The sequence below is a fragment of the Felis catus genome, chromosome D4 (genome assembly GCF_018350175.1).
Source record: "Felis catus isolate Fca126 chromosome D4, F.catus_Fca126_mat1.0, whole genome shotgun sequence".
NCBI classification, from domain to species: domain Eukaryota; kingdom Metazoa; phylum Chordata; class Mammalia; order Carnivora; family Felidae; genus Felis; species Felis catus.
In genome coordinates this window covers 91,180,265-91,205,714 of record NC_058380.1, presented here as the reverse complement: position 1 = coordinate 91,205,714, position 25,450 = coordinate 91,180,265, and the positions used below count along the sequence as shown (strand labels likewise).

The following is a 25,450-nucleotide window of genomic DNA, read 5'->3' as shown; positions in this document are numbered from 1 at the left end:
AGCATCTGACTCTTGATTTCGGCTCAGGTCATGGTCTGGCAGTACCGTTGGCGAGTTCGAGCCCCTGTGTCAGGCTCTGCGCTGACGGCGTGGAGTCTGCTTGGGATTCTGTCTTTCTCTCTCTCTCTGCCTCTTCCCCGCTCACGTTCTCCCTCTCAAATAAACTTCAATAAATACATCAAAAAATACATAAGTATTTTAAATGTTGTTGATTTTAATTTTCAATACCATAAAAACCAGATAGCAACAGCCCGTGTCTGTGTGAAACTCTGGACACAGCTGCTGCTGCGACGTGGAGCTAAGAGGCCAGACGCTCAGCACACGAGCACCTTCACACAGGCTGTGCTAACCTCCCATCTGCTGGGCCATCTTAAAGGAGAGCCTGCATTTGCATACGTTGATAGGGAAAGATGCCCATGAAAAAGTGTGTGTGTGTGTGCGTGTCTGAGTGTGTGCACACGCACACCGTAGGAGGAGGGCCAGGAAGCACATGGGTGTGGGGACCTCAGGGAGCAGAGCCAGAGGAGTTGGTCTTCCCAGTGGAGACACTGCAGGTGACAGACCTGCATGCCTACGGGCCCCACCTGTACACTGCGCGCCCGGCCTCCACCTCCATCCAGTCCAGCGCGAAGTCGATCTGCCGCACGAAGGACGACACCCGCTTGACGACGGTGTGCGCCACGCCCAGGACCACCGTTGGCTGCTTCCGCATGATTCTGCCAAGCCCGCCCAGAGTCACTCCTGCTCCAGCAAGGCCTACAGCCAACCCTTCCGGTGCTACCCCCTTCCCTCCAGGCCACAGCACTTGGAGCTGGCGGGACCTGTACCCACACTTATCAAATGGTGATGCCACGTAGCAGGTGACAGGGACACAGGCCCAGGGCTAGGACAGAGCTCAGCAACCACTCAGCCACCTGCTCCGATGTGGTCTGCGCACGCCCCGCAGCCGCCAGCAGCTTTGGGAGAGTCTGTGGAGGCCCCTGCCAGCTGCCATCGCCCCCACAGATGTGCTCCGAGTACAGGCCTCATTTGATGTCTCACCCCAGCAGTGGGATGCAATGTGCCATGAAGACCAGAGTGGGTGTGGAAAAAGGGCTGAGTGGGGGCACAAGAGTGAGGGTGAGGCTGAGAAGTCAGAGGGCAGCGGCCATGCAGGACCTTGGGAACGCTCTGGGTCGATTCTGGGCGTGACAGAGTAATTGGCAGGCTCTGGCCGGCAGGAACACAACAGACCCAATTCCCTGGTCGCCGTGTGTGAACCGGCTGCTGGGGACGAGGGCAGCAGCAGGGTGTCCCCTATACTGTGAAGGTTTCTAGAAGGAGCAGCAAGGGCACGGTTAGCTCAGGGGCGGCAGGCTGGGGCAACTCCAAAACTCTGCTCCAGCAAGCGGCAGATAGAGTCACAAGTTACAGAGAAGAGAAAAATGGGAGCAGGAGAAAACTGGGGGGAAATCGGCAGTTCGGTTTCGGACAATGATTGAGGAAGCCCCTGAGGCACTGCAGGGGGTGGTCAGCACATCAGGCCGACACAGGGGCCAGGAGGGGAGTTTGGTGGGAGCCGTGAATTTAGTACATAAAGGCCCAGGGTTAGATGAGCTCTCTCAGGACATGAGTCAGACGATGCGTGCAGGGCGGGAGCTGCCTACGACACACACCGTGAGCCCACAACACACACACACACACACACACACACACACACACACACACACAGGGGTGACGATCAGGCTCCCTCAGCAGGCTGAGGACACCTCTGGGCCTGGAGGGGCTGGACGGGGTGCACAAGGGTCTAGGTCCAGGCTTATGGATGATCTGGACTGTCTTCCTGAAGAGGACCCGAAGCTCTCTGGGCCTCCAGAGGCAGGGAGCATGGTGGCCACCCCACAGGGTAACAAGCCCTTCCTGCTACTTCACCCCACTGACCTCACCTTTCTCCCTGGAACTCCTGTCTCCTTGGGTGTGAGTAGGGCTAGAGGCAGGGCCCCGAGAGGTACCTGACGTGGGCCCCACAACAGCCACCCGCACAGGAGCCACCCAGGCCGGCCTGGCCTCACGTGGCAGGTCGAGGCTCAGCGGGGACTCACTCGTAGAAGTGGGCCTTGGAGATGGAGAGAAAGCTGCAGTCCCTGTTGGCCTTGATGGTGAAGATGAGGGGCTCTCCCGTGAGCACTGCCAGCTGGCCCACCATCTCCCCGGGGCGCACCACGAATAGGCAGGTGTCCTCCTCACTGTCGATCTTCCGCTGGTACACATGCAGCAGCCCCGAGACCACAAAGAGGATGTTCACGTCCTAACCAAACAAGGGGTATGGGCTGGAGACCCCTGGGTCCAGGCAGTCAGCGCAGCAGCACCATGGGGGCTCTGCGCGGCGGGGCCAGGGGGCGGCCCAGGAACTGCACGCTTCTCCTCTGCCTGTGCTGTCTCATGTCACTGTTCCTGGGCACAGGCTCGTGCTGCCTAGGAGCTCTGTCCCCCAAGTCCTGCCCCTGGGTCTTCAGCCGGCTGTGGTCACCTGGGCCCGTGTAGTGACGCTCCAGCAGGTACACGGGCACAAGGGTGGAGGGCCCATGCTCGGTCTGCTCTCCCAGCAAAAAACACCTGTTTCACCAAAGCTGCTCTAAGAGCACACTAAGCAAAACACCTTCCAGCATGCTGGTGCAGGGGCCACAGAAGACCCAACTCCTACAAAGAGGGACACCCAGACCACCCAGCAGCAAGAGAGACGAGCTCCCAGGAGGGCAGATGCCATGGAGATGATCCCTGCCTGCCCAGCACAACAAGGCTTTCAGAATCAGAAATTAGGTTCATTTATTTAGAAAAATGTATTTTTCATCTGTATTTGGACTTAGGAATTGATAAAACAAAAGCATGTCCTCTGCACCTAGGAGCTCAGTAATGACCCTCACACATATGCAAGCACGTGTGCATCTGTGAGTGTGCACACACACCCACCCCCACAAACAGGGCGGGCTCAGTGATTTACAACATGGCTGCAGACACCTCCACAAGCCCCAGGGGAAGAGCGCCCTCAGGAACAGTGACAACAGACCCTGCATCCTGTCCAGCACTGGCTACAGCACTGGGCAGCCCTGGTGGCCACTCCCTCCGACCATGGCCTTTTGCTCACCTGGTCTCCCTGCCTCGACACCACCGTGCCTCCCGGAACATGGAGAAGCGTCACCCGGCCATCCAAGAGCGAGGTGTCCTGAAAATAGGAATGCAAGTACCAACACAAGAGAGCACGGACACTGTCTGAGGACGGCTGCCAAGGCGGACCCTGCACAGCCACCCGCATCACACTGGTACCATCGGCACAGGACTTCAGACATCAGACATGGAGCCCCCTTGCCTTGTGAACTTGACCTCCAGGAGCCCAGCTGGGCTCTCATAGGAAATACCCGAGAAGAGTGCCCTAAATGCCTTTAGGCCTCCAGTAGCGGGAGGGACAGGATATTGTAAAATACGCCAGAGGCTTATGTGCTCTTCACAGGCCTGCCCGCAGGGGAACCTGCTTCAGCACAGCCTGACCTGCTGGGGCTTCATCAGGGCTTAGCTGGCCAGAGGAAGGGGAGTGCCCAGCCCCAGCCCACGTCAGCCATCTTGTGTTCCCTAAAGGGTTGGGGGTGACCCTGAGACGCACTGGGAGACTCCAACGCAGAGGCACAGGCCCCACTGAACACAGACCACACGGGACCCATGGTCCTCCCCTCCCTTCCCCTCCCCACCCCTCCCTATATCACTCAAGAACTACTGACAAGAGTTCCTTCTCTTTTATCATTAATTATACCTTTAATATAATAAAAGTTATTAAAAGCAGCAACTGAAAACCATCAATCTTTTCAAAGGTGCACAGGGTTACTGTAAGGTCAGGTGGCAGCACAGCTACTCTCTGGTATGAATGAGATGCTGGGGTGCGGAGTCAGGGTGGCTTTGCTAGGCCTTGTGCTGACTTCCCAAGTGAGGAAGACACCCCCTTCCCCTCTTCCAGCCAGAGGCTCCCTGGAGCCTGCGCAGAGAAGGTGCAGGTGCACTGTGGCAGGCCTTGACCCCCTGTGCTTTCTCAGAAGCCTATAAAGCAGGCCTGGGGCGGGGGGTGGGGGGGTTGCTGTGCCCCCTGAAGCCAGGCAGGAAGCCACAGATTAGAGCCCAGGTCCCACACCCCGCCAGGCTGGGCTGCAGTGGCAGCAGCTATGGGGCTGAGAAGGGAGAAAACCAGCCCAGCTGCACCTCCTGGATCTGCCAGGGGAGCAGAGGGAAACTGCAGCTCCTCTGACGCGGGACATCACATCCAGCCATCAAGAAGAAACCACGAGGCACACGCAAAGGCAAAAACACAGTCTGAAGAGACAGAGCACCATCAGAACCGGACTCAGACCTGGCAGAGGTGTTGGAATTATCAGAGTAGAATTTTAAACAACTGCGGTTAATATACGCTAAGGGCTCTGTGGATCAAGTAGGCGGCACGCGAGAACACATGGGCAGTGTAAGCACAGAGGGAGAAATCTCGAGAACCAAAGAGAAAACCTGGAGATAAAGACAGTATGGCAGAAAGGAGCCCTCTGATGGGCTCATTAGCAGACTGGACTCACTGAGCAAAGAATCTTGACACCTAAGGACACAGCAACAGAAACTCCAGAAGTGAAACTCAAGCAAACAAGCAAAACTGTAAACACAGAACAGGATCCCCAAGGGCTGTGAGACAACGACAAAGGTGTGACACACATGTGAAGGGAAGGCTAGGAGGAGGAGGAGGAAGAGAGAAAGACACAAAAGAAATAACTGAAACAATAATGACTGAGAATTCCCCCAAATGAATGTCAGACACCAAACCACAGACCAGGAAGTCAGAGAACACCACACCCAGGCATACAGATCATTTCAAAGCGCAGAAGGTCCAAGACAAACGAGGGTCCTGAAAGCAGTCGGAGGGAAGAGGTGCCTGGGGGTCTCAGTCAGTTTAGTGTCCAACTCTTGGTTTCAGGTCAGGTCACGATCTCACAGTTTGTGGGTTTGAGCCCCGTGTCAGGGATTGGGATTCTCTCTCTCTCTCTCTCTCTCTCTCTCCCTCTCTGTCTCCAGTTCGCTCACCCTGTCTCTCTCTCAAAATAAATAAATAAACAAACTTGGAGGAAAAAAAAAAAAAAGAAGAAGCTGGAGAGAAGAAACACCTGAGCTACGGAGGAACAAAGAATTACATCTAACTTCTCGGAAATGAACATGAGCAAGACAAAAGTAAGTCAAATATTGAAAGTGTTGAGAGAAAAAAAACAGAGAAAACCTGGAATTCTGCACCCACTGGAATTGCCCTTCAGACATGAGGGGGTGATGAAGATGCTGCCTGACGCGCCCAAGGGGGACTCTGTTGCCAGCAGACCTGCCTAGAGACATGTTGAAAGAAGTTCTTCAGAGAGAAGGAAAACGAAACAGGTCAGAACCTCGGATCGACATGATGAAAAGAGCACTGGAGAAGACACGTAAGTGAAGGGAAAATAAAAACTTTTATGGTTCTTATTCTTTTTTTTTTTTAAGATTTAAAAAAAAATTATTTAATGTTTATTTACTTTTGAGACAGAGAGAGACAGAGCATGAGCAGGGGAGGGGCAGAGAGACAGGGAGACAGAATCCAAAGCAAGCTCCAGGCTCTGAGCTGTCAGCGCACAGCCAGATGCAGAGCTCGAGCTCACGAGCCACGAGATCATGACCTGAGCCGAAGTCGGACGCTTAACCGACTGAGCCACCCAGGGGCCCCAAGATTTTATTTTTAGGTAATCTCTATACCTAGCATGGGGCTCGAACTCACGACCCTGAGATTAAGAGGTGCATGCTCCACGGACTGAGCCTCATAGTTCTTATTTTTTTTTTTTAATTTTTTTTTTCTAACGTTTATTTATTTTTGAGACAGAGAGAGACAGAGCATGAATGGGGGAGGGGCAGAGAGAGAGACACAGAATCGGAAGCAGGCTCCAGGCTCTGAGCCATCAGCCCAGAGCCCGACGCGGGGCTCAAACTCCCGGACCGCGAGATTGTGACCTGAGTTGAAGTCGGACGCTTAACCGACTGAGCCACCCAGGCGCCCCTCATAGTTCTTATTCTTAATTGATCTAACAGGTAAATCTCTTCAAAATGGTAACAGCAATAGCAACTACGTACCTGGTTATGCATGCCATGATGCTCCAAGTGGTGGCCAGTTAGGGTTACCTGGTTCTAAGCTCTCACACTCTACAAGGCAGTGTCGTGTTTAAAAGGAGAACTCAGAAGCTGTCAGAAGCCGGGGCCAGAGACCAATATATATATTTCTTATGATGTCAGGGTAATTTGAAAGTAGACTAGGGTTAAATGCAAATATATACTCCAAGTTTAGGGCAACCACTAAAAAAGTAAAAAAGAAATATAAAACAGATAAGCCAAAAAAGGAGGAAAAACAGATGATACAAAATGCATAATAATCACAAAAAGCAAAAAACAAGAAAAACGAGGGCAACAAAAGGGAAACAGTAAACAATGTGGTAGGTAATAACCCAACTCTATCAGTAATCATTTACACATCAACGGTCTGAATGCACCAATTAAAAGACAAAGGTTGTTGGCACAAAAACAGACACTCAGACACTGGAACAGAATGCAGAACCCATAAATGGACCCACAGACGTATGGCCAACTAATCTTTGACAAAGCAGGAAAGAACATCCAATGGAATAAAGACAATCTCCTCAGCAAGTGGTGCTGTGAAAACTGGACAGCGACATGCAGAAAAATGAACCTGGACCACTTTCTTACACCATACACAAAAATAAACTCAAAATGGATGAAAGACCTAAAATTAAGACAGGAAGCCATCAAAATCTAGAGGAGAAGGCAGGCAAAAACCTCTTTGACCTCGGCCGCGGCAACTTCTTACTCGACACATCTCCGGAGACAAGGGAAACAAAAGCAGAAAGGAACTATTGGGACTTCATCAAAATAAAATGCTTTTGCACAGCGAAGGAAACAATCAGCAAAACTAAAAGGCAACTGACGGAATGGGAGAAGATATTTGTAAATGATATATCAGATAAAGGGTTAGTATCCAAAATCTGTAAAGAACTTATCAAACTCAACACCCAAAAAACAAATAATCCAGTGAAGAAATGGGCAAAAGACATGAATAGTTACTTCTCTAAAGAAGACATCCAGGGGCGCCTGGGTGGCTCAGTCGGTTGAGCGTCCGACTTCAGCTCAGGTCACGATCTCACGGTCCGTGAGTTCGAGCCCCACGTCGGGCTCTGGGCTGATGGCTCAGAGCCTGGAGCCTGCTTCCAATTCTGTGTCTCCCTCTCTCTCTGCCCCTCCCCCGTTCATGCTCTGTCTCTCTCTGTCTCAAAAATAAATAAATGTTAAAAAAAAATTAAAAAAAAAAAAGAAGACATCCAGATGGTCAACCGACACATGAAAAAATGCTCAATATCACTCATCATCAGGGAAATACACATCAAAACCACAAGGAGATACCACCTCACACCTGTCAGAATGGCTCACATTAACAACTCAGGCAACAACAGATGTTGGCGAGGATGCGGAGAAAGAGGCTCTCTTTTGCACTGTTGGTGGCAACGCAAGCTGGTGCAGCCACTCTGGAAAACAGTCTGGAGGTTCCTCAAAAAACTAAAAATAGAACTACCCTATGACCCAGAAATTGCCTTACTAGATATTTATCCAAGGGATACAGGTGTACTGTTTCGAAGGGGCACATGCACCCCTATGTTTATAGAAGTGCTATCAACAATAGCCAAAGTATGGAAAGAGCCCAAATGTCCATTGACAGATGAATGGATAAAGATGTGGTATATATACACGATGGAGTATTACTCGGCAATCAAAAGGAACAAAAGCTTGCCATTTGCAGCTACGTGGATGGAACTAGAGAGTATTATGCTAAGTGAAATGAGCCAGTCAAAAAAGACAAATATCATATGACTTCACTCAGATGAGGAATTTGAGATACAAAACAGATGAACATAAAGGAAAGGAAGCAAAAATAAAAATAAGGAGGGGGGACAAAATATAAGATACTCTTAAATACAGAGAACAAACTGAGGGTTGTGGGAGGGGTTGTGGGTGGGAAGATGGGCAGATGGGCTAAATGGGCTAAATGGGTAAGGGGCATTAAGGAAAACACCTGTTGGCATGAGCACTGGGAGTTATACATAGGGGATGAATCATTGGTATCTACTCCTGAAATCATTATTGCATTATAAGCTAACTAACTTTGATGTAAATTAAAAATTAACTAATTAATTTTAAAAAATAAACTAGGGGGAAGGCAGAAAAAAAAAAGACAAAGGTTGTCAGACTAACTACAAAAACAAGACCCAACTATATGTTGTTTACAAGAAATCCACTTTGGGGGCACCTGGGTGGCTCAGTTGGTTAAGCGTTTGACTTCGGCCCAGGTCATGGTCTCACGGTTCGTGAGTTTGAGACCCACATCGGGCTCTGTGCTGACAGCTCAGAGCCTGGAGCCTGCTTCAGATTCTGTCTCTGTCTCTGTCTCTCTCTCTCTCTCTCTCTCTGCCCCTCCTTAGCTCATGCTCGCTCTCTGTGTCAAAAATAAATAAACTTAAAAAAAAAAACACTTTAAATGTAAAGACACACATGGGTTAAAAGTAGATGAATAGAGAAAACAAAACAAAGCAGAATCAGCTATATTGATTTCAGAGGATGAAGCAGACTTCTCAGAAGGAAGATTACCAGGGATAATGATGGACATTTCTCAATGATAAAGGGGTCAATTTTTTTTTAAGTTTATTTATTTATTTTGAGAGAAACAGAGACAGCAAGAGATGGGGAGAGGCAGAGAGAGAGAGGGAGAGAGAGAACCCCATGCAGACTCTGCACTGTCAGCACAGAGCCCAATGTGGGGCTTGAAATCACGAAACTGTGAGATCATGACCTGAGGCAAAATCAATCTGCTTTAACCAACTGAGCCACCCTGGTGCCTCTAAAGGGGTCAATTCTTGAAGGTGTACCAACCCTATACATGAGGTGCGCACCTAACAACAGAACGTTAAAGTGCATGAGACACAAACAGAACCGCAGGAGAAACAGACAAATCCACTATTATAGATGGAGACTCAGCCCTCTCTGTCAGAAATGCAGACCCAGCTAGCAGAAAACCCGTAAAGACGCGGCTGAGCTCAACAGAATCATCCAACAACTGGGCATAATTTATCATCTATATTACTTCATACAAAAAAGCAGAATACAGTCTTCCCACATGGAACATTCACAAAGATAGCCTATACCTTGGGGATAAACCACATCTTCATAAATTTAAGGAAATACAAATGATACAAAGTCTGCTCTCAGAGCACAACAGAATTAAGTGAGAAATCGTAACAGAAATATAACTGGAAGAGACAAAAATACTTGGAAATTACACAACACACCTCTTTTTTTTTGAGAGAGAGTGTGTGCTCACGGCAAGAGCAGGGGAGGGGCTGAGGGAGAGGGACAGAAGAGAGCCTTAAGCAGGCTCCACGGTCAGCATGGAGCCCGACCATGAAATCATGACCTGAGCTACCCAAACACCCCTAAACAACACATTTCTAAACAACACATGGGTTAAATAAGAAATCTCAAGAGAAATTTTATTTAAAAAATTGTTTTTAATGTTTATTTATTTTTGAAAGAGACAGAGAGAAAGCAGAAGAGGGGTAGAGAGCGAGGGAGACACAGAATCCAAAGCAGGCTCCAGGCTCCAAGCTGTCAGCACAGAGCCCAATGTGGGACTTGAACTCACGAACCGTGAGATCATGACCTGAGCTGAAGTTGGATGCTCAACCAGCTGAGGCATGCAGGCATCCTCAAGAGAAATTTTAAACAAAATTTTAACTAAATGAAAATGAAAACACAACTCAAAATTTGTGGGATCCAGCAAAAGCAGCATTTAGATAGAAACTTATAGCACTGATTACATAAATCAGAAAAGATCCAATATCAATAATCTAAGCTTCCACCTTATAAAATTAGGGGAGGGGCTCCTGGGTGGCAACTTCCGCTCAGGTCATGATCTTGTGATCCATGAGTCTGAGTTCTGCACTGGACTCTGTGCTGACAGCTTGGAGCCTGGAGCCTGCTTTAGATTCTGTGTGTCTCTCTCTCTCTCTGCCCCTCCCCTGCTCACACTCTGTCTCTCTCTCAAAAATAAATAAACATTAAAAATATAATAATAAAATAAAATAAAATAAGGGGAAAAAGGTAAATTAGAAGTAGGCAGAAGAAAAGAAATAATAAAAATTAGAGCAGGGGCGCCTGGGTGGCTCAGTTAAGCATCTGACTTCGGCTAGACCATGACCTCGCGGTGTGTGGGTCTGAGCCCTGCGTTGGGCTCTCTGCTGACAGCTCGGAGCCTGGAGCCTGCTTCAAATTCTGTGTCTCCCTCTCTCTCTGCCCTTCCCCTGCTCATACTCTGCCTCTCTCTGTCTCTCAAAAATAAATAAATGTTAAAAAAAAATTTTTTTAAATAAAAAATTAGAGCAGAAATCAATAAAATTGAGAACAGGAAATCAATAGGGAGAATCAACAAAATCAAAAGCCAATTCTTTGAAAAAAATCAACAAAATTGATATGCCTATAGCCGACTAAGAAAAAAAAGAAAGAGAACACAAATTATTACCATCAGAAATGAAAGAAGGGACATCACTACAGATAACCAGCAAAGTAAAAGGATAATATAGGAATACTATGAACAATCTATGTTCAACAATTTAATAACCTAGATGAAATGAGCCTATTCCTTGAAAGACACAATCCACCAAAATTCACACAAGAGACTACCTGAATAATCCTATATTTATTAAGAAATTGAGTCAGCAATTAATAACTCTCCAAAACAGAATGCACCAGGCCCAGATGGGTTCACTGGTAGATTCTGCCAGATATTTAAGGAAGAAATTACACTAATTCTCTACAATCTCTTTCAGAAAATTGAAGCAGAGGGAATTCTTAGCTTATTCTATGAGGCCAGCATTTCCCAAACACCAAAACCAAAGACAATACAATAAAACTATAGACCTGTATCTCTCATGAACACAGATGCAAAATTTCTCAACAAAGCATTAGCAAATCAAATCCAACAACATAAGAATTATACGCAACAAACAAGTGGGATCTGTCCCAGGTATGCAAGGCTGGTCCAACACTTGAAAAATCAATTAATGGGGGGCGCCTGGGTGGCTCAGTCGGTTGAGCGTCCGACTGTGGCTCAGGTCATGATCTCGCGGTTTGTGAGTTCGAGCCCCATGTTGGGCTCTGTGCTGACAGCTCAGAGCCTGGAGCCTGCTTGTGATTCTGTGTGTGTGTGTGTGTGTGTGTGTGTGTGTGTGTGTGTGTCTCCCCCACTCACACCCTGTCTCTCTCTCCTTCAAAAATAAAATAAACATTAAAAAACAGGTTTTTAAAAAAAATAAATAAAAAATCAGTTCAATGTAATTCATCCCGTCAACAGACCAAAAAAAAAAAAACAAAAAAAACCCCACATGGTCATATCAACAGATACAGAATAAGCATTTTTTTTTTTTTTAAGTAGGTTCCATGCCCAGTGTGGAGCCCAACATGGGGCTTGAACTCACGACCCTAAGATCAAGATCTGAGCTGAGATCAAAAGCTGGATGCTTAACCGACCAAACCTCCCGGGTGCCCCCAAAAATAAAATCTTAAAAAACAATAAAATAAGAAAAATTAAAAGCCATGTTCATTGTGCCTTATTTGTCTGAAATGGAAAAGTCTGAAAATCCCAACTGCTGTCATGCATGCAGGGTCACAGGAGCCCTTGCCACTGATCTGGGCCAGTGGTGATATATACCCCCTGGGACACAGACACAGGAGTGTGTGTCCCTCCACAGCACGGATGTGCTGTGATATGAGAGATAGATATGCACAGCACATTCCCATGCTGGCCCGAGCCAGAGACAGCAGTGATGGGGCCTCCAGGACTGACAACCGTGTGGGCAGGTCACAGGCACAAAGCTGAGCAAGTGTCAGTAGGCCCAGAGGACACACAGGAGGAGTCGCGCACATCAAGTCCACACACAGGCGCAAGGCAGTGGTCTTCCCGGGGAGCAGGGGGTTGCAGCCACTGAGGGCACACAGCTGGTATCGGGACCAGTAGTTTGTTCCCTTATGTGGTGGCTCCATGGGCACCCACTCTCTTCTGTATACAAGGTATTCACAACTCTTTAACCCTTAGATGGCATCCAAAGTTTGCAGAGCACACAGGACTCACAGCCCGCGGAGGAGGGCAAGGATGTACTGAGAAAGTGCCAGGGAGAGGGTCTGCGAAGCCACCAGCACAATAACTCCATCCTGGGACGCACTGCCCCAAAGGCGTGGGTCTTTAGGACAATGTGCAGGAGTCATCACCCACCTGTCCCACCAGAGACTGCACATGTCTCCATGCTCACCCAAGCCAGAGACAGGGCAGGAGGGTGGCCACTTACGTCCAGCTTCATCAGGGTGAGCAGGTCCTTCTTGGCGGCTCTGAAGATAGCATCTGTCTTCCTGCTGGAGACAGTCTCATCTAAGTTAGTCTCTGAGTAGTGGAAGACCACAGAGGGAGTGTCTGCAACAATCACGTTCTTCTTGGACTTGAGAAGAACAGAGGCAGCATGATCAGAGGGGTGTGGCAGGGGAAGGGTCCCCGCAGGACACACTACAGCCAAGGAGCACCAAAGCCAGAGAGGCGAAAGAGGGTCACCACCCACCTTGCTGGCCACAGAGCTCCCAAGGCGTTCTTCTGCATGGAGAAGGACCCTGGCACGGTCACATGCCATCCTCAGGTCTGAGGTCGCACCTGCTGTGCCCCCTACAAATAGAGGGAAGACTGAGGACACTAAGGACCAGCCTGGGCACGTGGGTCCATATGCACTCACCGAAGGCCGGCTGAGCTCTCCGAAGCCTGAGGAATACAGACCCTGGTAGATAAAACCACTGGAGCACAAAGTCACTGTGCTTTCACGCTCTCCTGTGACCCACAACCAACTTTTATTTTGTTTTTTAAATTAAAAAAATTGGGGGGGGGGGGTGCGCCTAGGTGGCTCAGTAGGTTAAGTGCCTGATTTCAGCTCAGGTCATGATCTCACAGCTCATGAGTTCCAGCCCTGCATCAGGCTCTGTGCTGACAGCTCAGAGCCTGCTTTGGATTCTGTGACTGTCTCCCTGCCCCTACCCCACTTGTGCTCTCTCTCAAAACTAAACATTAGAAGAAAAAATTTTTTTATTTTTAAGATTTTATTTTTAAGTCATCTGTATACCCAACGTGGACTCAAACTTATGACCCCGAGATTAAGAGTCACACGCTCCACTGACTGAGCCAGCCAGGTACCCCCACAACCAACTTTTAATCATAACTATTTTTGCTCAGTCTGAGATACTGTGTATTTATAGTACTTACTGTAATACTGTTATGTTATTATTTAACAACATATTAACATTTTATATATTAACATATTATTGTTTTATTATTAAGCCAAGGTATTGTGATACCAATATCTATTTTACAAATAAAACCCAACCATACTCCCCGTAACGGATACACGCATATATCAAAGGTTACACATTTCTGTAGGATGCTATTCTCCTAGTTTATACACATCACGTATTATATACTATATACAAGACAGTTGACAAAACTTAAGATTCTGATCAGTGTCTCTGATCTTTGCAGACACATGTCCTCTAAGAGGGCATTATTTTTCTGGACCAGAGAAAAGGTATTGGGACCTGCATGGATGTTAACCAGACATGTTAATGGAACTAGATAATTCAGAGTCAAACTTTATTATTTGTGGACTGCTATTATTTTCAGTTATCTAGCACTTAAGCTTCTTTTGAAAAAATTTGCTAAACACATTTTTAAAAAATACAGCAGGTCAGCTGAATAGCTGGAAAAAAGTGTATCATGACCCCCGTTCACTTTAGACAAAAGAACCAATCCTAGAAGGATACATGTGAACGGTAAAATGTTAAATCTTACAGGCAGATTTCCTAAATAGGACACAAATAATAATCACAAAAGAAAAAAATTGATAAATTGGACTCTGTGAAATTTAAAAACTTCTATTCATTAAAAGACACCATTAAGAGGGTGAAAAGAGCACAAAATATTTTCAGTACCTATATCTAACAGAGACTATCTAAAGAAGTCCTATTAATCAGCAATTAGACGAATGACACCCTAAGAGGAAAATGGACAAAAGACAATGGCAGCCCACTCCCCATGGAAACGTAAAGTGCTGGGGCTCAAGAGTCATCAGGAGGCTGGAGGTGCAGCCACAGAGAGACCCACTGTGGCCCAGGGGGTCAGGTGAAGAAGACAGGACGGTGCAAGAGCAGGAGGTTTCCCGGAAGATGGTGCGACCTGTCGGCAGCACAGACACCCAAGGCCAAGAGCACCTGAGGGGACAGAGGCTCCACACTGGACAGCACAGCCTTGGGAGGGTAGTGGAAGCACGAACTGGGACCGACACTCAGAAGAGCGTGGGCAGTGCCTCCAAGTCAATCGTGTGCACTTTATGAGCCAGCGGTTTCAACAGGAACACATACGTGTGTGTTCAACAGACACACATGCAGTGTATTCACACAATAAATCTCTATCCATCAGCGAGAACAGGTGCGTCTTGCTCCACACAACACGCATGGATGTCAGACGAAAGCTGAGAAGCAGCCTGACTGCTGGGACTCAAAAGGGCAGGGAGCAGCAGCCTAACTTCACCACTGGTAACCGTGGCACCTGTTTTTTGCACCTGGGTGCCGGCCTCACAAGTGAGTTCAGTTTATGAAAAATCATAAGCTGTCCATTTACGATTTACACCTTCTGTATTCATATTATACAACCATAAGCAGTCAATGAAAATTGAGAACACCTTGGTATCCATGAAGAAACAGGCAAATAGAACACAAAGGAATACCTAAAAACACAAAAGATACCCAAAAAGTAGATCCTAGTAAAGAAATATCCAGAACAGGCAAACCCAAGAGACAGAAAGCAGATCAGTGGTTGCCCGGGGCTGGTGCAGGGGGTGACGGCTGATGAGGACACAGCGTTTCCACTGTCTGACAAAATGTTCTGGGAACAGACAGTAGTGATGGGTGTAAAATTTTGTGAATATACTAATAAATTGTACACCTTAAAAGGGTGAACTGGGGGGGTGCCAGCTGGTTAATCGTCCGGCTCTTGACTTCAGCTCAGGTCATGATCTCACAGTTCATGAGTTTGAGCCCCGCATTGGGCTCCACGCTGACAGTGCAGAGCCTGCTTGGGATTCTCTCTCCCTCTCTCTGCCCCTCCCCTGCTCTCTCTCTCTCCCTCAAATAAATAAGCTTTAAAAAATAAAGAAATTAAGTAAATAAATAAAAATTTTTAAATGTTTTATTTATTTTTGAGAGAGAGAGAGAGAGAGACAGAGAGAGAGACAGAGAGACAGAGAGAGAGAGGGAGGGAGGGAGGGAGGGAGACAGAGAATAAACAGGGGAAGGGCAGAGAGAAAGGGAGACACAGAATCCAAGAAGCAGGCTCCAGGCTCTGAGCTGTCAGCACAGGGCCGATATGGGGCTCAAACTTGTGAACCACGAGATCATGACCTGAGCCGAAGGCAGATGCCCAACCAACTGAGCTACCCAGGCGCCCCTAAGTAAATAAATACATAAATAAAAGGGTGAACTCAGGGCACCTGGATGGCTTAGTCAATTAAGCATCTGACTCTTGATATTGGCTTAGGTCATGATCTGGAAGTCGGTTGTGAGTTCGAGCTCCTCATTGGGCTTTGTGCTGAGCATGGAGCCTGCTTGGGATTCTTCCCCCACTCCAAACCCTCCCCACTCTGTCTCAAAAAAAATAATAATAAACATTTTTTTTAAAAAGGGTGAACTTAATGGTATGTGAATCATATCTCCAAAAATCTATTACTAAACAAACAAAAAATTCCACGTAGAGTCAGAAACTTGATACCAAATGAACATGGCACCAAAGGAAAAAAAAAGCAACAGGTAAATGAAAGATCTTAATGGCGCTGTGTAAATTATCAGTATACAAAGTAAGAAAAGACCTAATTTCTTACTTCAAACACATACAAGTAGGAAGTGCAAATGAATGAGACCTCAGGGAAGGGAAAACCACAGAGCTAGCAGAAAAGGATCTAGACAAATGCACTTACAACCCAGTGAATGAGCAAAGAATAAGGAAGGCCCCAAACACAAATCACAAGGTGTGCAACGGCTGCTTTTCAATAAATGAACATCAAGGATTCCTGCTCCACAATGGTCCACAAGGCTGGGCGTTGTAACAGACGGACACGGACAAAAGACATCTGAACAATTACAAATGGTGGAAGGTCTCTATCCAGAGCACATACAGAATTAATGCAAATCAACAAGGCAGACTCAGGAAACCCTGCAGAAAATGAGCAGAGAATATAAACAGACAATTCTTAAAGGGGTACCCAGATAGCTCTCAAATACACCAGATGACGAAACCTGCCGGCCACTCACAAAATGCACATAAAAACGAAACAAACTTTCTAATGAACATAAGAGCAAAATTAGAAGCTGGTAAGGAATGAGCTAGTTTGTGAAGGCTGCCGGACGGGATGAGAGAATCCCTGGCCCAACCGCCAGGATGCGCTGGGAGCCTATCCACCCAGAGGCCAAGTCCCTGTGGGGAAGGTGCCCCAGAGAGGGGCAGAGAGCTGCTGAGAAAGCACAGCAGAGACAGACTGGGGACGAGCTGGCACGGACAGCTCCTGGAGAGCTCTGCTTGCGTGGAAGCAGATCCAGTGGCAGCTGAGGAGCCAGAGGGCCTAGGAAGTCTATTTCAGCAGGGGATGCAGCCTGATGGTGTGCACAGGGAACAAAGGATGGTGCTGGAGCAGATGCTCCTGCAGTGGCCGGGCACAGCCTCGGGGGTGAGAACACGGGGAGCACAGAAGTGGCGCAGTGTGGAGAGGAGCCCACAGGATGCCTGGGGCACCAAGACAATCACCATCGCATCAAATCAAGGCTGAGTGTGTGCACAGGGTTCTCTGGGCCTGAGGGCTTGCCCACCCATCAACGCTCCAAGGTCAGGGTACCCAATGCCTTACCTGGTGGAGCAAAAGGGGCCTGGTCACCTGCCTGGGCCTTGCCGAGCTCATCCAGGATCTCTTCGTGAACGGAAGGCAGCGGGAAGGACTGGCTCCTCTTCAGCAGAGGCCCAGGGGCTGCTGCACGGCTGCCCCCTCGATCTGCCGGGAGGAGACGGGTGGGAAGCAAGGCCTCTGTTCCCACAGCAGTGCACAAATCACGTCTCAAGGGCCTCTGACCACACCCTCACCACCTACACGTGCCTGGCCCTTCCCAGGGACCGTTTTAGTCCAGGTGGCCCTCCAAGCGCACTGGCATGAGCCTGGCACGCTTCGGTGCTCCACCGGACCCTCAGGTGAGTTTATACAAAGCCACCTTCCAGGAAGGACCCCGCGCAGCACAGCTTGATTTTACTAGTCTGTTAGCCATTTGTTTACACACGAGCTGGTGACCTGTCCCACATCTGTTAGCATGGCTGCACGTTATACTGTCACCCTGGAGGTGACCCCCAGCCAAGATGCTTCAACGGACAGTCTCTTGCCCCAGATGTAGGCCCCTCTCAAGGGCTAGAGCGACATGAAGTTTGGAATCTACTCCCCGAACGGCTGTCTCCTGGACAGCCAAGTCCTCCCACAGAGACAGGGGTGAGGGGAGGAAAGGAGGCCCGACACAGGCTGGAGGCCAGGCCAGGGCCAGTACCTGGATCGCAGGACTCCTGGGGCCGGAGGGGCCTCTCAAGACGATCCTCAGAGCCACAGCACACCTGCCTCTTGGCCTTGCCAGCAGCCACGCTGGCCACAGACACCAGGGGGATGGCCTGGCTCTCCTGGGGCGTGAGAAAGAAGCAGGTGCTCCAGCGGTACCCTGGGCTAGTACTCTCCGCAGCCACACTTAGGGGGATGAGAAGAGTGGTGACCAGTGGAGAGACTAGCTGTGTGCTTACCGCAACAAAGGCCCAGCCTGCTTTATCCTGGCAACTCCGTCAAGTTTAAATGGTGGTCCACACTGTCAGAAACCTTAATGCCCTTCATTAAGATGGAAAGTAATATTGGGGCACCTGGATGGCTCAGTCAAACATCCGACTCTTGATCTCGGCTCAGGTCATGATCTCACAGTTTGTGAGTTCGAGCCCCGCATCGGGCCCTGTGCCGACAGCTCAGAGCCTAGAGCCTGCTTTGGACTCTGTGTCTCCCTCTTTCTCTGCCCCTCCCCTGCTTACACTCTGTCTCTCTCAAAAAATTAACATTAAAAATTTGTTTTAAAAAAAGACGGACAGTAATGTAGAAAACAAAAGGTTGGGGCACCTGGGTGGTCATGATTTCAAGCTTCATGAGTTTGAGCCCCCACATCGGGTTCTCTGCTCTCAATGCAGAGCCTGCTTCAGATCCTCTGTCCACCCCCACCCCCTCTCCCACTCGCGTGTGTGCGTGCACACTCTCTAATAAACATTTTTCTTAAATCTTAAGTTAAAAAAAACACCAAAAGGATATGTCCTAAAATACCAGTAAAAGAATATGATAAAACCTAATGCCCATCAAAACTAGAGACAACACCCAAGTGTAACACTGACCCCAATAATTAGAGGTCAGCATCCAGCCCCCTCCAACCAGGGCCTCGGAGGGTCTCATCTACTGCTCACAGCAGCTCCGGGTGGAGTGAGCTGACCCTTCTCACAGCCATCAGCTCAACCCCATGGCGGGAGGGACCCCAGGGTGCAGGAGGTGGCCGCCTCCGCCAGGTGGGCAGGCAGCTCAGCTGTGTGCGCCAAGTGAGCAACAGGAAAGGGGAAATGAGGCCACAGAGCAAGGTGACCAAAGGGGCCACATTCAGGCCAAACTGCAGGCTGTTCTGGGAGGGGTATCAGAGCAGGAGTCCCATCCCCCAAACCCCATGGGTGGGCAGGGTTCTCGGCAGGAACTCTCGGGACACTCAAGCCCCCGACTCATCTACCAGCATCTGCTTTAAGGCAGAGGAGTAAACCTTTCAAGCCCAGGGTCCTGGCCACAAGGATGGGGTGGGGGGGGTGGGGGGAGGCGAGGCTGCACTTACAGGGTTGAAGAGCTCTGTGGTCAGGCCCAGGTAGTTGTGCAGAGCCAGAAAGGTGACCCTCTGCAGCCGCACCATGATGATCTGTGAGGGGACAGCCAGCTGTGCCAAGCCCGGCGCCTCCTCAGACCCCCGCGCCCCTCACCACCCTCCCAGGCATGAACCCGAGGTTCTGACAACCCCCCAACGGCCACCTAAGATATTGACGCTAGGGACGTAAGGACTCTCTGCATTATGTGTGCAAGTTTTTGGTAAATCTTTAAGATTACTTCAAAACAAGTTTAATAATAAAAAAAGAGGGGCGCCTGAGTGGCTCAGTCAGTTAAGCGTCTGACTTCAGCTCAGGTCATGATCTCACAGTCTGTGGGTTCGAGCCCCACGTCGGGCTCTGTGCTGACAGCTCGGAGCCCGGAGCTTGCTTCAGATTCTAGGTCTCCTCCTCTTTCTGCCCCTCCCCTGCTCATGCTCTGTGTCTCTCTGTCTCTCAATAATAAATAAACGTTAAAAATTAAAATAATAATAATAAATAATAATAATAATAAAAAAAGAACCCTCTTGGGGGCTGGTAGGAGTTCCGAGGACCTCTGTGAGGTCATGAATGTTAACTTTTATTGTAAAATATGTATTACAAAACTTCCAAAAGCCACCTTAATCCTTTCTACACCCACTCGGGATGCGCCTTCATGTGCGTGCAGTGGCTCCCAGGCCAGAAAGGGGGACTGCAAAAGCGACCCACCTGCACTACCCTCACCAGGGTTTCAGGATACTTCTCAAAAACTCCTTGAAAAGCCACTGCTGGGAGCCGGAGGACAGTGGAAGGGACGGCCGCACGGGCGGACACGGTTTTGTATGGAGCAGTGTGGCCCTGCAAGGACAGCGAGGTCAGGCCGCTCCCAGCACCCTGTCTCCAGAAGGGGTGAGATGCCAGCACCTTGCCCCACACGGGACACCCACGAGGGCCCTGAGGAGCCTTGCCCTGCACGGGAAGCAGACGGCCAGCGGGCTCCAAGCACCAACCACCTCAGAGGAGCCGGCTGGCACTACAGAGAAACCCGTTTTTCTGGCGAGGATGCCACCCTCTGCTGGCACCAGCCTATCCTTCCACTGTTGCTTCCTGGCAACCCCTGGGATTTTCTCTGTCCTGACGGCTTTGCCTTTGTCAAAAGGTCACATAAATGGAACCACACAGGTCTGGCTCCTCTCACAGAGACGGCAACTGGAGGCCCGCCATGCTGTTCACACACCAGCAGTGGCACTCTTCATGGCTGAGAACGGGGTTATTTTATGGATGCTTCACAGTGTCCTTACCACCCAGCAGCTGAAGGGCACTGGGCCTGTTTCCAGTTTGGGGCAATTATAAATAAGCTGTTATAAATGTTCACGCACCGGATTTTGTGCAAACAGTTTTCATTTCTCTTGCTAAATATCCAGGAGTGGAACTTCTGAGCCATGCGGTCTATGCATCTTTAACTTTCAAGAAACTACCATGCTGTTTCCACAGTGGCTGCACCACTTGCATGCCTCCCTTCCCCCCGCCCTGCCACGGAGGAGTCTCAGTGGCCCACACGTACACCACATCTACACCGCCAGGGTTGAATGGTCAGGAACTTGGCCGGTCTGGGTCCCTGGTTTCAGGGGGAGCCCCTCAACCCTTGTAAGTCCTCACATGTTAGCAACGTCTGTGTTACCAGGGTGGGCCCAGCAGTCTCTGGAGGGAGCTGAGTGTAACTGGAAGTTTGCCCACAATGGGGGAGCGGGCTAGTCCCGACCTCCTAACCAAGCCCTGTACATCGGGAACTCTGGGCATGTGGTTCTCAAATGCTCTGAGTGAGTTCTGGGACTCAGCTCTTCTCCTTGGAATCATTTCTGCTCATTTCACATCCTTTACAGAAAGAAAACTGCGCACCTTACAGATTCCAACACACCAGCCAGAGCCCTACACAGCCATATGGGGCCTGTCCTGCACGTCTGGGTAGCCTCTCCCAGCACAAGGCTCCAGGCAGAGGCTGCCCCCAGCTGGCCTTCCAAGGCAGGTCCGCCTTGCTCAGAGGTAGTGTCCCTCTCAGCCCTGGCCAAGCATCTCGTGAAGGCACACCAGGTCCTGGGGCCAGAGCAAGATGCCGGAGTCCTATCCATGCCTCCACCCCAGGCCCCACCCCAGCTCAAAACATGTCTGTGCCAGCCTAACAGGGATGGGTGAAAACAATGGGCACCCTCAAAGTCTCTGGAGTTTATCACCTCCTTGTGCACAAGAACTCAAGAATTGGATCAGAGGACACCCACCAAGGGCTCCGCCCACCATGTGAGTGTCACACTTGTGTACATAGGTTCCTGGCCCCACACGGATGCATCCTTGCCAAGGTCTGCTGCACTGCTCTAGAGACTCCTCTGTGCAGTTTCTGGGGAAACTGAGGTATAAGCTGCCTCAGTGCATAGCTAAAAGTGAAAGCAGAAAGTATGACTTCGAAGGTGAGGTGACAATCACATGCCACCTTTTGAGCTACACAGGTGTGTGCATTATCTAAGCTCAGGTAGCAGACACCTAAGATTAGCTTCATTGTAAGAAGACTTTGCTCATGAGAAAAAGAAAATTAAACATTAAATTCTAGCTAATGAGATGGGAATAGTCATGCTGAGCTGAGACTTTTTGAAGCTGGTGATGCACACACGATTAATTTTACGATTCTGTCTACTTTTGAATATGTTTCAAGTGTACCATGATAAAAAGTTTAAAAATCCCAAGATAACATGAAATGTTATCTTTTAATTGACTGGACTGGCAAAGATCAAACATGAGATGGCTCCCTAGCTGGTGGGGTGAGGACACAGGGGTCCTCCTGCAGGACCGTGGCTCAGGCGTGTGGGGGGTGCACTCTCACACCTGGGAAGTCTCTGCTAGGGATTTGTCTTGCAAATTGATCCTCAAACATATGGAGTGGTGTGCACACAAAACCAGTCAACAGCAGGAGATTGGGAACAACAGAGAGACACCCGTTACCACAGAAGATCCATGGGAGGGCCCTCCTAGGAAGGGGTCTTGGGGCCTAAAGGGTGAGAGGAAGTGTTTTCACTCACAACATTTGTGCCTTTTGCATCTCAGACCACGTGTATATAACAATAATCGTTTAAGAGACAGCCAAAACCCGTGAGTAAATGCCCAGCTCTCCTTCAACACACAGTTAAAGCTGCTCTCCCACACACCCTTGACCTGCTAGGGGTCCCTCCCGTCCTAGGCCAGCCCCTCGCCACTGGGGAGAACTGGACTCGGCAGTGAGGGACATGCTGTCCAGGTGACTTCCGGGTAGACCCAGGAGACTCACAGTGATGACATCCAGGATGCTGAGGAGACTGTGGACGCTGTCTCCAGCCAGAACCTCCTTGACCGCCACCTCGGTGCCATCCTGCACTCAGGAAACAGAGCAGAGTCATCCCCTGACAGGTGGCTCAGCCCAGCCCAGGCCAGCTGGGCAACCCAGCCTCCACTGTCGCCTGTCCCAAGGGTTAGGCTGTACCCTACTTGACCTTCAGGAATTAGAGGTGGAATAAGCTCCAAAGCAGAGGACAGAAAAAACAAAGATGAGTTAAGAGCAATCAGGAAGCTCGGCCTGGGCATGGCCCTTCAACCCAGGGCATATTCTCACTAGGAGGACTTAGATTGAATTTCATAAAACCTAAGTGAGTGTGCTGGCCCAAACAAAAAGTTCTAAGGACCAAATTCGGTTGTTACTGGCATCAATAATAGCATTTTGATGTGTTTTTCCACTGGATTAAAAGAGAAAGAAAAGCAGGTGCTTATTTATTTATTTATTTATTTTTTATTTATTTTTTTTTTAACGTTTATTTTTATTTTTGAGACAGAGAGAGACAGAGCATGAATAGGGGAGGGGCAGAGAGAGAGGGAGACACAGAATCCGAAACAGGCTCCAGGCTCTGAGCTGTCAGCACAGAGCCCGACGCAGGGCTCGAACTCACGGACTGCGAGATCACGACCTGAGCCGAAGTCGGACGCTCAACTGACTGAGCCACCCAGGCGCCCCAACGGGTGCTTATTTAATACAGGAACTTCTCAGCTTCACCCAGGAAACTCCTTTTTGAACTTGTTCAAACTTGGCCCTGGTCACCCTCCAAGAACCCTTCCTTCTGGCCCAAAGTCACATTTTCAGGAAAGGCCTGCTAGCTGGGAAACAATAACCCTGGATGCTGATGGCCCAAATGGGAGGAAACTAGACAAAGACCATTTCTTCTCTCATCATCCCATCAAGTCCAGTGTGGGATGAAGCCACACACACACACACACACAGTAATTTTGCCCGGACAACATCGTATCTAGAAACCCGAAGAATATGTGGGATCCATTGTGGGTCAGGGCCCACCCCAGGGTCCTGGCAGGTGGGGACTTCCCTAAGGTCAGGGGCCACTTTGTGCAGACTGGGGCTCACTGAGTGTCTGCTTCAACAATAACAAGCAGTGGGAAGCCTGGGTCACTCCCCTGGGCAAATCAAAGGATACATTCTGCTGGAAAGCAAGACTTCCACAGGCTTGATTGGCCTGGAAGTTGCTCCCTGGGACGTCTGATTCATGGGTGTAATTAACAGAGGCAGGAAGCAAGTATTGCATTTCCAGCTGAATTAATACCTTAATCATTTTCTTAGAGTTAAAATCATTCACAACAGGCAAGGGTACAACTGATGGTGGCAGGTCAACACCCAACTGCTGAGGGTGTTCTCGGGAAACTGGAGAGACATCTCAAAAGCCTTAGAACAGGTAAAAGGCAGAAAACCACCGAATGCCACTGAGCCCACTAACCCATGGGTACCCCCACATGCATGAGTGAAGGTAACGTACCAACACTGAAGGGCAGCTGTGTGCCAATGCCGGGACCAAAGTGTGCCATTTTCCCCAAAGAACTGAAACTTAAAATGTTATACTAACTTTTCAATATAAAACTTAAAAAAATGTTTTCAGGGGTGCCTGGGTGGCGCAGTCGGTTAAGCGTCCGACTTCAGCCAGGTCACGATCTCGCGGTCCGTGAGTTCGAGCCCCGCGTCAGGCTCTGGGCTGATGGCTCGGAGCCTGGAGCCTGTTTCCGATTCTGTGTCTCCCTCTCTCTCTGCCCCTCCCCCGTTCATGCTCTGTCTCTCTCTGTCCCAAAAATAAATAAACGTTGAAAAAAAAAATTAAAAAAAATGTTTTTAATGGCAGACATCTAAGTAAAAACACAACATGAGCGCCTGGCTGGCTCAGTTGGTAGAGGATGCAACTCTTGACTTCAGGGTTGTGAGTTCAAGCCCCATGTTGGGTGTAGAACTTACTTTAAAAAGAAACACAACAAACAACATACACAACAGACCCACACCCTCCACCTTGCTCTGCACTCCCTTGGGCCATCCACACACGTGACAGGCGCTCTTACCGCGTCCTGGATGCAGACTTCCAGACGCCCATCCTGCACTACATAGATGCTGGTATCTGGTTCCCCTGGCTGAAAGACGTGTTCCCCTTCGAGCAGCTGTACAAAGATCATGTGTTTGCAAAGTTCCAGGAACAGTGGCTTCTCAAAGTGGCCCAGGACCCTGTAAGAACCATAGCACATGTGGGACACCTTCTGGAAAGGAGAGAAGGAAGGACAGCATTTCAAAGAGGCTGATGCAAATACAGCCACTGCCACAGGCACTGCTGGTCAGACCCACAGGGCTAGAGTTCACAGAGAAGCAGACCCTGCGGCACTGGCCACCTGGAGTCACTGTCAGGACAGAAGCTTACACTTCGGGAATTCCCATAAACTGCTTTCCCGCCAGCTCGAAGAACTCTTGAGCCATGACTATGAATCTGAACCAGAGACATAAGCAAAAGCAGGTGGACGGGACACCCCTCCTGGATGGTGAAGCGCCACTAGAAAGAATGGGGTTTCTGGGCAGAGATGCAAGGGAACCCAGATTTGCAGCTTTGATCCAGCCACACACTTCCCATAGCTGCTCTGAGTTTCCTCACGAAGACGGAAATGCTGATTAGTAAACAAATACTAAACTAAACAGGAAAGAGCTGCGAGAGGCCGTGCGGACGGCCAGGGAAGGTAAACTTAGCTCGGGCAGTCCTAGGGAGCACAGCCCCAGGCCTCCTGCAGCCTCCTTCACCCGGCTGGTCTCACCTCACATTCTTCAGCATGTACAAAACTTCTGATGGCAGGTGAGAATTCTTCACGTCGAACTCTGTGAGATCCGCCTCCAGCAGGGAGGGTGGTGGCTCCTTTGGCTGCAGGGTTGGGTATTCCTTCTTGAAACGCAGAATCCTACAAAGCAGAGATATGTGCCTC

At 49.3% G+C, this 25,450-nt stretch overlaps 1 protein-coding gene across 11 annotated transcripts in view; it reads right to left on the bottom strand.

Moving 5' to 3' along the window:
• PNPLA7 (patatin like phospholipase domain containing 7) overlaps positions 1–25,450 on the bottom strand; it is a 64,733-nt gene that overhangs the window by 33,942 nt on the left and 5,341 nt on the right. For 10 of the 11 annotated variants that reach the window (XM_045043395.1, XM_045043394.1, XM_045043390.1 and 7 more), the window contains 12 exons: positions 25,286–25,426; positions 24,551–24,710; positions 22,458–22,538; positions 19,874–20,002; positions 19,141–19,239; positions 17,791–17,917; positions 17,112–17,252; positions 12,738–12,838; positions 12,474–12,620; positions 3,125–3,202; positions 2,082–2,287; positions 585–716 (listed from right to left, as the gene is read on the bottom strand). In XM_045043395.1, coding sequence (XP_044899330.1) covers positions 585–716; positions 2,082–2,287; positions 3,125–3,202; positions 12,474–12,620; positions 12,738–12,838; positions 17,112–17,252; positions 17,791–17,917; positions 19,141–19,239; positions 19,874–20,002; positions 22,458–22,538; positions 24,551–24,710; positions 25,286–25,426 — 1,542 coding nt within the window. The remainder of the gene's footprint in view (positions 1–584; positions 717–2,081; positions 2,288–3,124; positions 3,203–12,473; positions 12,621–12,737; positions 12,839–17,111; positions 17,253–17,790; positions 17,918–19,140; positions 19,240–19,873; positions 20,003–22,457; positions 22,539–24,550; positions 24,711–25,285; positions 25,427–25,450) is intronic. The other variant, XM_003996128.6, reaches the window with a different exon arrangement.